General features: G+C 39.2%; 1 protein-coding gene across 1 annotated transcript; it reads right to left on the reverse strand.

Annotated features, from left to right (window-relative positions):
* Positions 1-5,813: 5,813 nt before the first annotated feature.
* aste1a (asteroid homolog 1a) lies at positions 5,814-11,802 on the reverse strand. Its single transcript, XM_074683097.1, has 6 exons — positions 11,676-11,802; positions 8,897-9,732; positions 8,470-8,775; positions 6,544-6,748; positions 6,310-6,448; positions 5,814-6,227 (listed from the first exon to the last, which is right to left on the reverse strand). Exons 1-6 carry the CDS (start codon positions 11,800-11,802, stop codon positions 5,849-5,851), a joined length of 1,992 nt encoding a protein of 663 aa, XP_074539198.1. The 3' UTR covers positions 5,814-5,848.
* Between the last annotated feature and the right edge of the window lie 859 nt (positions 11,803-12,661).

Here is a 12,661-nt window from a genome sequence, read left to right on the forward strand (position 1 = left end):
TTTGTTTGGTTCCATTCCATTCCGCTTTGATTTTTGTTTGGTTCCATTCCATTCCGCTTTGATATTTTCACACCAGCTCTCTGATGTCATCAGGCGGTTTCCTGGCTTCATCTTGACTCCTCATTGGTCAACAGAGCTGTCAATCACAAAGTTACCCCCCACCCTCTCCATCTATAAAATCAGGAAATTACTTTACTCTAATTTTAAAGTTTGATTCAGGTCCCATCTGTTAACAGGAAGGGGGCGGAGCTTAAAACTCATACTGTCATCCATCATTTAACACAGTTGAATATCTGTGATATTCTGCTTCATATACTGCAGAGTCAGAGCTCCCCCTGCTGGATAACAGAAGGGAAATATTTTGTGCTGCCTCTGAGATTATGCTGCAATACCACAAATGTCCACCAGGTGGGGTTCAAACCTCTTTTCACTTGAGGCTTAGTCGAATCAATTCCTGGTTAAACAGTTTTTTCCCCGTCTTGATGAAATCGAGAAACACAGAGATGAAAAAGTGTAATTTGGTATCGTTACACCTTCACTTAACAAGCTAACCTTAGCTTCTCATGCTCCTTAAAACACAATCACTGGTTTATTTATTGAGCGGAGCAGCCGGTGACATGTTTCTGTCATATTTAACAACACGCTTTGTACAGAGGACGTGTGGAGAGTCAGATCAGGATTTTTGAGAATGAAATCTTGGTTGATGAAAAGTCAGGATGTTAGAAAGCTGCTGAAGAATCCGTCCGTACAGAGTTCAGGAGTTTAGACTTTGAGAAGTCAAGATTTCTGTTTCTGATTTTTCACTGAGATCTGAAAGTCTGAATTCTGAGAAAATAATCTTTGATTCAGGAAATCCAACTCTTCAACTTGAAAAGTCAGATCTAAAAATTCAGACTTCTTTGTGGTGTTTTAACCTTTTCTCTCAACTTTTTGATTTATTTTCTCAGATTTTAGTCAAAATTCTACGATGACTTTAAAAAAACTTGTCTGACTTTGATGTTTAAGAAACGAAACCATGAGATAAATTCAGATTTCTGACTTCCTCTCAGCATTTCAGAATCTAACGACTGAGTTTAATTTCCAAGATTGAAGCCCCGTTTACACGACATCGTTTAATAAAATCTGCGTTTACACGGAAACACTGAAGGCCTGAAAACGCTGTAGTGAGCATGCCAGGCCTGTAGGTGGAGCTATAACTGTCTTATCCAGAAGCAGCTTTTGGTAGATCTCCTCTGAAGTAGAGTTGAGCCGATCATCTGGTATGTTGGTGAATGCTCAGAGCAGAAGTGGAGCAACAGATGCTAATTTTTGTTAGTGTGTCATTCGTTTATTATGTTTGTCATTTTATCAAAACAGCGAAAAATAGGCCGTTATTTGTTTTCGAGAAAATGAGAAATGAAATAAGAAGTCGTTATCCGTTTTTTGGTTTTGGATTCTAAACGGATATGGAATAAACAAATGATACACTGATAGGCCTGTTTTTCACTGTTTTGATTTTGTTTTCAAATTAAAAATAGAATCATCATGGGGTTTTTGTTTGCATCATTTTCGATGAGTTGTGACCCGGGAGTTGTTGACTTTTTTCTCAGGAAGGTTAGTCAGTCTTTACCCGGTGATTCCATTGGTGGGTGAATCCAGCAGCACGATAGCTAACGTTTTAGAGTTAATATTAGTTAACGTTTTTGTCAAGCATGGCGGACGTGTACATGCTTTTTAAAGAGGGGGGGGGGCGTGTCACATTTAGGACATGACGTTTCCGCCTGAGGTTGTGTTGGATGAAGAAACGTCTGACGCTCATTGCAAAGCTGGCAAAGACTGGCCTCCCCGAGAAAAAAGTCAACAACACACCGAAAATGATACAAACCAAACCAAAAACGAATTGAACAAAAATCCCATGATAATTATATTTTCTCATTCTCTATTTTTAATTTCAAAACAAAATCAAAACTGCGAAAAAAAAAGGGGCGTTATTCGTTTTCTCATTTTTGATTTGAAAACGAGAAATGAAATAAGTCGTTTTCCGTTTTCCAATTTTGGATTCGAAAAGTGAATGATAAAAATTTCTGGAAAGAACGAATGAGGCACTGATACATGTTGATGAAAGTCAGTCAGCAGATTCAGCACAAGCTCAACACGGTAGTTCACGACGATTGTAACGGTTGTAACTGGTTGTCCTGTTATATTACAGAGTGTGACGTCAGCGTTTCCACTGAAAACGCCGACTTACCGTTACAAAAGTTTGCGTTGGCCGAAGCGCAACAAAACTTTTGCATTTCAGCCAAAAACTGTTGTCATGTGAACAGCCCCTGATTTCAAAAAGTCAAAACTCTTGAGATTGAAAATGATTTTTTTTAAATGATTTTTTTTTTTCCTCAGACATCCGACTTTAATCTCACAATTCAGATTTTAATTTCCAGGATTAAAGGCACATTTTTGTGAAAAAAAAAAAAAACAATTTTTTTACAGTTTTTAGTAATCTACTCAGATCATTTTTTCTTGTATTTAATTGCACAATCTGTTAAAATCAGTTGTTTTTTTATTTTATTTATTTATTTTTTTAATGATGTGCCGGTTTGTGAAGGCTGCTGAAGAGTCTGTCCATATTTACAGAAGAGGATCAGAGACACTGATTTATTTTCTTTTGTTTATTCTGACTTTTAAGTCGTTATTCTCAGATCAAAGCCGAAACAAAAATCAATCAAATCTCAAAAATTCAAAATCAGGTGATTCTGTTTTTATCTCCTAAAGTTGAAACTCTGAATTCTGATTTAAATCTTATAATTTCTGAGATTTCAGTTTTCTGACCACATTCGTATCTCTGAGCTTTTAAAGTCTGAACTCTGGGAGGGAAAAAAAAACTAGAAATCAGATTTTGACCTTTAAAATTTTAACCTTTTTGTTTGAGAATACTGTTTTTTTCCTTCTCAGAATTTCAACTTTAATCTTCAAAATTCATACTATTTTTTTTCTGAATTTTGACTTTGCTCTTAGAATTTGGCCACCAGGGGGAAACATTTTCTAATTCCATTGCATCCGTCAGGGTCCTTCATTTTTAAAGTTTTCTAAAGTTTTAACTTGTGTGTAAACCATGAAACTTTTCACAAAAAATAAACTTTAAATTGTTTCATTTTAGCGACTTCTCCTCAGTTTGCTCCTCATAAAATAACACATTCAGCTAGTATTCTGACTTTTTCTCAAACTTATGAATTTGTCCTCCAGAATTCTGACTTTTCTTTCACAACTTTTTCCTCCAAACATTTTGTTTTTAATGACCTGAACACTCTGCCGTAGCTCTCCTCACAGAAAGTTTAATATCCTCAAACAAAATGTGGAATTAGATCTAAAAAACCCACCAACACTGAAACCCTTTAACCCAACAGTGCCGACGCGGTTTCTTCAGGGTACGAAACGTAAAACGACGACGACGACGAAGCATCCTCATGCTGTGCCTTAGAGAAGTTATCGTTTAAAGAAAAACCCTTTACCCACTTTACAACACATCCTCAGCAGGAAACAACGTCTTTTTCAGCTTCTCCTTCTTCTACTGTAGTTATTACAGGTGTTGTGGTGCTTTCTGGGAAATGGAGTTTCTTTCCTTTAAGTCTTCAAAGAGCTACTGTTTGATTTTCCCAAAAGGCACAAAAACACGAGGACTATAAAATCATGACTCTGCTGCTGTTTCCTAAAGTCCATCTTTGGTTTTATTTCATATTGTGAACATTGAACGTTATTATATATTTATCTTGTATGAAATAAAAGAGGATTCACATCCTGAAGACGACCTCAGAGTTCAGCTTTCCTCTTTTGTTTGCGCGTGTCGAAACGTGACTTTTCAACGTTTTCAACCTGACGCTCATTTTATTTTCAGTAACAATCGTTTGGAAGGATCTCAGGCACGTTTCATTCAGTTTTTAAAAAAAATACTTTATTAAAATTAGAATAATAACATTTTTCTTTTTGTATATGAACATTACACATCAGTGCAAAAATGTTAGAAATGAACAAACAGTGAAATTTTTGCAACAAAACAATCAAATTCAACATTTCGAAACACGTTATTACACAGAAAAAAATAAATTATCCTGCATAAAACACGAAACATAACTCATTTAGAAAAACAAAAAAACCTGAATAAATCTTTTTTTTTAATCTTTTAAACAGAGGAATCCCAGAGCTTCATGTTTTTAAAACCACAAAATACAAAAATACCCCAAAAATCTTCATTTAAATCTAAAATCTGTTAAAGAAGTAAAACATCATCAGCGTGGAGGAAGAACGTCCTGTTTGAAATGTAAAGCACCACAAACTTCCTGAACTCTTCACTGTTTGGATTTCAAACCACACTAAGGTCATTTTTCACTTTAAACCACTCACTGACAAAAACAAAAAGTGCATCACGTGACAAATAAAAACAAAAATCCTCTGTTTACAAATCATCGAACATCTTTCTCCGACAAAACAACTTTCCTTCATTCACTCAAACTGTTTACAACTGTTTCCAGATTTTACATCGTCTCAGTGGCGCCCCCCAGTGGTTTCTAAAGAGGTGTTGCCGTGATGGTCACGCCCCTTTATGTACAAATGCACCCAAATTTATTATAACAGAGACATGACACCGCAAGACCACAAGGAAACTGCAAATTCTGGTCTTGGATTAAGAAGCTAGAAGTGTAGCAAACTGCAGTTCCTCGACCGTCCACTAGAGGTTTACAGAAACTTGAGAAAGCCGATCTTAACGACAAAAACCAACATGTCGACAGTCTGAGTAGCTCACGTCTCTATCAGCACACATTTAAGTTTTGTGTAAGTTAGCAGCACATTGTAGCTGTTAGCTTAAAAGCTAACCCTAACCAGCCTCTTTGCTAGGTCGACTAAAAACCAGGAGGAAATAACCAGAACTGTGATTTTGACCTCAAATTTTACCCTAATTTTAGAATACTGTTTTTTTTCCTTCTCAGAATTTTAACTTTAATCTTCAAAAATTCATACCAATTTTTTCCTGAATTTTGACTTTGCTTTTAGAATTTGGCCACCAGGGGGAAACATTTTCCAATTCCATTGCATCTGTCTGGGTCTTTTATTTTTAAAGTTTTCTGAAGTTATAACTCGCGTGTAAACCATGAAACTTTTCATAAAACAAAACTTTCAGTTGTTTCATTTTAGCGACTTTTCCTCAGTTTGTTCCTCATAAAATAACACATTTGGCTAATATTCAAACTTTTTCTCAAACTTATGAATTTGTCCTCCAGAAAAAAACGCTAGGTTGAGTCAGCATTTCCAGTATGCTAACGATAAGCTTCAGAACAGCGACAGAAACCGATGAAGGACGACACCGAGATTCAGTTTGAGACTGCCTCAAGTGGACACTGGAGGAACTGCAGGGAAACGTCTGATTTGCTGGACTTTTGTTGAATTTTAAAATCAGACTTTTCAAGATTTCAGCTCCCAGGGAACTGACTTCTGTGAGTCATGTGTTAGCTAGCGTAGCTTCTGATTTATGACAAATTAGCTGGAATAAAATGAGGTCCAACATAAAAACAAGAAAATGATGTAACTTCCAAGTCTTTGAATGTAAAACAGGAGCGTTTGGCGTCTTCAGAGCCAGATATCTCTTTAAAGATGGTGGTGGAGACCAAAAACTGAGCTAAAAGAGCAAACTGTGAACGTTAGACACTCCAGCGTTGCGTTTTCTTCTCTCAAGTCAAAGCTTTTTATGATTCACTGCCATGAAACTTCACGTCCTGTTTCTCTTTGATCAAGTGCTTCCGGCTGGTGAACACAGAAACAGCACCACCCTGTGGTTCTTCAGGGGAACTACAGGAGCTCAGCGAGTCCCCGGACTAGCGGCTCAGAGCATGTCCCAGCTCCGGCACTCCTGTTTGCGTGTGAGCATCAGACTGTCGCAGCGGCTGCTCCTCTCCTTGGCTCTGTACCGGGTTTTCACCGACAGCAGGTCGTCCAGACAGAGATCCTCGTGCGCTCTGACGGCGCTGCCCACCTCCTCCTCCTCGTACAGGTCGAAGAGCTCCTTCAGGGTGACCTTCAGGTCCCTCACATCAGGCTTGTGACGTGCAGGTCTTGGGAGCGTTGACTGGAACTGTCGTGTGACGGCGAGCATGCTGTGGTACTCCGTCATGGTGGAGGGGGCGCTCTTCAGGAAGGTTTTCAGTTTTTGGTCCGTCCTCATCATGTGGACCAGCCTGTGGACCAGCGAGCCCTCGTAACACCTGGAGCCCATCGGAGAGGGTGGAGGTTAAACACAGCCGGTCTTTACCTCATCATCTGAGTTTGCTCTGAGCTCTGACTCACCGTGCGACCGTTGGCTCCAGCAGGGGGCGCCCCAGCAGCTGGTTCAGGTGAATGCTGTGCTTCAGGCAGCCCTGCCATTGGTTGAAGGCGTGCGACACGTCAGGGTCCAGCTTCTGTTTGTAGATCTGTTTCTCTGAGGCTGAAACAGGAGGACACACTCATTCACTTTGAGGACGACGAAGCTGAAACTGAAAACTTCGCTCTGAGGAGATCAGAGAAACCGTCGTCTCCTACCTGCTCTCTGTCTCAGCGCCGCCCCGTGACTCACTCCCAGCAGCAGCGCCTTCAGCAGCGTCTGGTCTGGAGGAGGCTCGGCTCTCTGCAGCCAGTAGCACGTGGCGGCCACCAGGAGGCGCAGGTGAGGCTGCAGCTCTCCCAGAGAGTCCTCAGACACCCCCAGAGTCTCCAGCAACACCTGCAGGCCGACCGAGGGCTCCACCTGGACCGAGGAGAGAGTGACAGTTACAGGTTGTTGAAAAATGTTTACCAAAACTTTAAAACTCTTGGACTTTGTCTTATTTAAATTCTGTGACTGTGTTTTGAAGTTTTCTCTTTGTCTGGCATTTTTTTTTCTGAATTTTCACTTTTATTGTTAATTGTTTTTTTTTTTACTTAGATCTGAGTTTTTTCCTGAATGTAGTCAGGTTTAAAAAAGACCAAAAAATTGACTTTTATTATCCCAGAATTCTGACTTAAGAGACAGAATCTCAAGATAAAACGTCCAATATTGGCAAAATCTCAGGCTTACTAAAAATGAAAAATGTTTAGACTTAAAAAAAATAAATAAATGCCATAACCCTTGCAGGAAATCAAGGACTTTTTTTTCATTTCAGGTAATTCTTTGCTTTATTTTTTCAGTAACTTTGGTTATGTGAACATGAAATAATAATATTTAAGAAAGTTTAAAATAAATAAATAAATAAAAACTGAAATTAGAATTTCAATAAATAAAAAATAATAACAATTAAAAAACAAACTTCTATGGAAACAGCAGCAGATAACTATTTTTCTTACTTTTAAAAAGTTAACTTTTTTTTGCCAGAATTGTGAATTCTGATTTAGAATTTTGAGGAAAAAAAAAAGTCTGATATCTGATTAGGTCTCAGATTTCAGAAACAGAATAAAAAAAATAACAAAAAAATAAATAATCTATAGAAACATAACAGATAAATTTTATTCTTTGCTTTTAAGGAAATCCACTTTTAAACCAGAATTTTGTGAAAAAATGCAGATATTTGATTAAGTCTCCTATTTCAGAAACAGAATATAAATATCTTTTTTCTATGGCAAAAAAAAATATTATTTCAAATTTTCTTTTCTCTTAGTTCTTCTATCTTTACCTTCACAGAAATTTTACATTCAAAACATATTTTTTTTCCTAACCCTAACCTTCTTTAAATTCCCCATAAATGATAACATTTATTTTGTTCATTTATCCCAAAAGTTTGTCTTCACTCTCACAGATTTGAGAATAAATTCAGAAACTGACTTGAATGTTGGAATAAAACAAAAAAAGTGTGAATATATCTAACTGTAAAATAAGATTAATTTTTTTTAAATAAATAAATAAATAAAAAAACAAAAACTTCTACGAAAACATAGCAGATAAATATTTTTCGTAACTTTTAAAAAATTGACTTTTCATACCAGAATTGTAACTCCAGAGTCAGAATTTTGAGAAAAATGCAGATATTTGCTTAAGTCTCTGATTTCAGAAACAGAATTTAAAAAATGTCTTTCTCCCAAGGCAAAAAAAATTATTTCAGATTTTCTTTTCCCTTAGTTCATCTATTTTTTACCTAAATTCTGACTATTTTTCAATTTTACATTAAATAAAATAATTTTAATATTTTTTTTCCCTAACCCTTACCTTCTTCAAATCTGCCCTTAATTAAAACATTTTGTTAATAATTTTTTGTTTTAACCCCAAAAATTTTGCTTCACTCTCACAATTGTGACAATAAATTCAGAAACTGACTTGAATGTTGGAACAAAACAAAAAGTGAAAATATATTTAACTGTTTGTTTTTTTATAAATAACAATGGTTAATTTTGTTTTTAATTAGCTATATTAGCTTAGCTTTGGTGTAACTGGTCAAAGAACAGTGGGAACAGACAGAACCAGTAAACACAACAAGTGCTAACGTCTGGAAGCTTCACCTGGTCCAGAGACTGGAGCTGCAGCGTCCGAGCGACCCCACTGGCTGCAGGTTTCACCGAGAAGCTCTTCAGCTCGAGGCCGTCTCTGTCCGACTCCAGCACCTGGACCTCCTCTCCCCCCAGCAGCAGCCAGTAGATCACCTGGCGGATCGGCCTGGAGGTCTGGTTGGCGCTGGGCTTGTCTTTGAGGTCCACGGGGCAGCTGAGATGTGCACTGTGAAGGAGCAGCAGGTCCAGGATGTCTGCGGTCAGCCGGGCCTGCGTCAGGGGCAGCAGGGCCCAGTCTGGGACAGGACAGGTGGGCGTCTACAGGTGAACAGGACATCAGTCAGAATCAGTGTTTCAGGTCTGAGCTTTTTGACTTTCACAGATAACCCGTGGTCACAAAGCGCCTCCCTGATCCTGATCAATAAAAGTTTTTGGTTACCTCTTTGACTGGTGGAAAAGGAGGCGCCACCCCATGGATGAAGAACCTCTTCAGGGAGCTGGAGCGGAGCCGGTACTCCTCCATCCCTTGGGTCAGGTACTCCCTCACCTCTGCTCTTCTCTCCTTGTTCAACTTTCCCATCAGCCCCAGCGCTGCCTCAAAGGCCTCCTCAGGTTTCCCGAAGCCCCTCATCCAGCAGAGCAGCCCCTCCAGGTGGTGTGGCTGTGCCCCATTGACAGTCTGAGCGAACTGAGTCCAGGATATGGACGACTCCATCCTTTCAAGCTTGGCGTAGTCATTTCCCGCCAAGACGGCGAAGGCAGGAAGCAGCTGGGGCTTGATTTCGAAGGCGATGCAGAAGCTGGAGGAGCGGTAGATCTTACAGGGGATGTAGCTCTGAGAGCCGGTCCCCTGCACGGCCTGCCACTGGAAGTGAGAGATGGGCAGCAGCCCCCCCGGAAGGTCGAAGATGTAGAAGTCGCTGTCGTTGGACAGAACCGGGCACTCCCATTCCTTGGCCAGGGCGGCGATCTCCTGGTCGGCCTCTCCGTAGCACACGGCCGTAGGGACTCCAAGCCTCGCCAGCGTCTGGTTGAACACGTGCTTGGCCAGCTGTGGCAGGATCTTCTCCTGCTTGCTCTCCTCCGCCGCTCGGTTGGCTTTCTCAATCCGCTGCACGACTCTCAACCTCACCGTTTCATCCTTCTTGTGAGTGACGTCCGAGCCTCCGTCCAGCACCATGAACGGCGAGATGCTGCAGTCTTTGAGAGCCTTAATAAACCTCTCCACCAGCTCCTCGAAGGCAGCATACTCCCCTCCACGGATCAGGTCAAGACCTGGAGAGACAACCACAGAAGACTCAGAAACAGACTGAGCACGAGACATCTCGCAGTTCCCGTCTCAAACACAAGGACGTCCTGACAACCTCATCTTTGGACGTCTAACTTTGGTTTCCTGAAGGTGCAGACTGCTCCTCCAGACGACGTCTACTGAACATTCATTATAACGTCTACAGTTCCCCCAAAAGACTTTATGTCCAAACCAGGCCTCGAACCATCAGCCCAACAGTTCCTAAGCCGAGTCCCGATGAACTGAGCTACTGTATCTGCCGTCCAAAGATGATGTTAAAGGGACATCCTTTGACGACTCTTTGCTCAGGGCTCACTCCTGATCAGACCACCTGACGTCCTAAAGGCTGGCGTTCAAATGTTGAACTGCATCCTGACGTCCCAGAGGGGTCATGGTCACGGTGAGACGATCTGATAGTGGACCTAGTTTGACCGTTGTGTAGACGTCCAGAACTGGTCTTGGACCAACAGACAAGATAAAGACTTGATCTGCACGTCCATCAGACGTCTCAGACAACTTCCTCCATATTACCAGATCAACACTGATGATCTGTCACCTGTGCTTGTTTACATCCAGGTAATAACGCTTTACAGCATTTTAGCATTGTAAGGGTCCGACTTAAACTGGTCACTGTCAGCCAACAATCGCTGACTCATTCGGCTGAAGTCGTCGGTTAGCACGGTCGCTCTTTCCCCCTAAACGCCGGTCTCTCTGTAACGGTTGTGATCCTGTCAGTTGAACATGAGTCCACGTGGAGTTTCCTTTCTGAAAACCGACCTCAGAACAACCAGATATTTTTATCCTGCTTTTATCCAGAGTTTTAGGAACGCCAACGTGCCTGAAAGTAACAAGGTCCCCCTGTTGGACCAATGGCGCCCTGTGGGTAGGGATGCTAAATTGCTATGGCAACCAAATGTTGACATCCCAAGTCCCAACATCTTCGTTAACTAGTTGTTTAAAAAGTTTAACTTGGCTTAGCAAGTCCACAAAAATTAGATTTCAGTGCTGAAATGAGGTTTGTCCACAGGGGGGCACCAAAGTTCCCAATAACTGAAAGATCCTCACAGGTGTGGGATTACAACAAGATTCTTTTCTTTTCTTTTCTGAAGTTTAAAGATTATTTTTGGGCTTTTTATTTAAATACTTAAGATTTTAAAAAGAAATATTGAAGTAACCAACATTGTTCTAAAAATATTCTGAAACTTTAGGGTCTCTGATTTTTTATTCATGCAACTCAGCCTGAATCCAGACTCCAGGTGGGATCAGGATGATCCTGATAATCCTTCTTTAAAAAATATATATATATATTATTATTATTATTGTTTATTTTGAGTTATAACGATCCAGGATTTTTCAAAAAACACAAACATGAGCTTTGACCCCGACAAACAGTAAAAACTTCCTGCAGCTGTGTCAGCTTCTCCATCAGGCTCCTGAAACATCTGACCTCAGGCTTATTTTCAGCCTTAGCTCTGGTTGCTCTGACAAACTCTGTGATACTCATTGAAAACTTTAACCAACCATTAGGATTTCTGGAAAAGTTATATAAACTCAGTTTTTAATCTCCTCTAAACTCTCTGTCTTTCCTGGAGCGCCACCATGTGGTGAAAGTCTCTAAAATCACAGGATGAATTTTTGTCGGATCGTTTTAAGTCATTAAAAAAGGAGCTGCAGTCACGTGATGTGCGGCTGGGTGGAGGAGGCTGCTCGTGTATTCCTGAGCAGTTAGTCACTAAGTTTTATAAATTCATGTTTGGTGTTTTTACTGAGGTAAACAAAGCTGCTGGAGTCAAAATAAATCAACGACTTATACACGAACAACAAACATCCAGGTGAGATACACCTGATGTTATTACATTTTTAATATGTAAATAACACCAAAGCAAAGTATCAAAGTATCCAGGTGTGAGAACAGGTGTCGTTTTCTTACCTGAGTCGAAGTAGAGCAGGTAGAGAAAGTTCAGACCGTCTATCACCAGCCGTCTCCTCCTGAACTTCAGGTCCCGGTAAATCTTCTGGTTCCGGTCTATGAGTGAAGCCAAGCCCTGGACCCCCATCTTCAGCCTGTGTCTGTGGACCGTCCCTCATCGGCTCAGAGTTTATAAGGAGTCTGATCACTCCCACTTTCTCTGAGTTTCGCTTTCCTGACATCACAGCAAGCGGAGCCTGAGCCTCAGCTCCAGCTGTGAGCCGACACCTGCTGCAAACAGCTTTAACAGAGCAACAACCCGACAGCGAGCTGTTCACAGGAGGAACTACAGACAGATTAACACATTATAACGGCATCTATTCCCCTCACTGGGTCCAGACTTTAAGAAACCGAATGTGACAATATGAGTTTGTTTATTAAGCTTTTTCTGAAAATAAATAAATAAATAAATAAATAAATAAAAGGAAGTGATTCAAAATGCTGTGAAGACCACTGCAAAAAAATAAAAACAATATTAAGCAAATAAATAAATAAATAAATTAAAAAAGGTGTTAAAAGCAACATTGAATAATGTTTTTTCCATGCTAATTATTTTATATAATTTACAATTACAACAACAACAACAACAATAATAATAATAATAACAATAATAATAATAATAATAATAATAATAATAATAATAATAATAATAATAATAATAATTATTATTATTATTATTATTATTATTATTATTGTTGTTGTTGTTGTTATAATAATAATGATAATAATAATAATAATAATAATAATTATAATAATTATAATAATAATAACAATAATAATAATAATAATAATAAAAATAATAATAATAATATAATATTAAAAATAATAATTATTACTATTATAATTATTATTATTGTTTTTTTGATATTACCATTATATTTCTATTCATTTATTTAAGTGTTAAGATAGTAAATATTTATATTTAAAGATAGATAGATAGATAGATA

Source organism: Halichoeres trimaculatus, unplaced genomic scaffold (genome assembly GCF_033239565.1).
Source record: "Halichoeres trimaculatus isolate MK-OKI-2021-1 unplaced genomic scaffold, fHalTri1.1 fHalTri1_scaffold_12, whole genome shotgun sequence".
NCBI classification, from domain to species: Eukaryota; Metazoa; Chordata; class Actinopteri; order Labriformes; family Labridae; genus Halichoeres; species Halichoeres trimaculatus.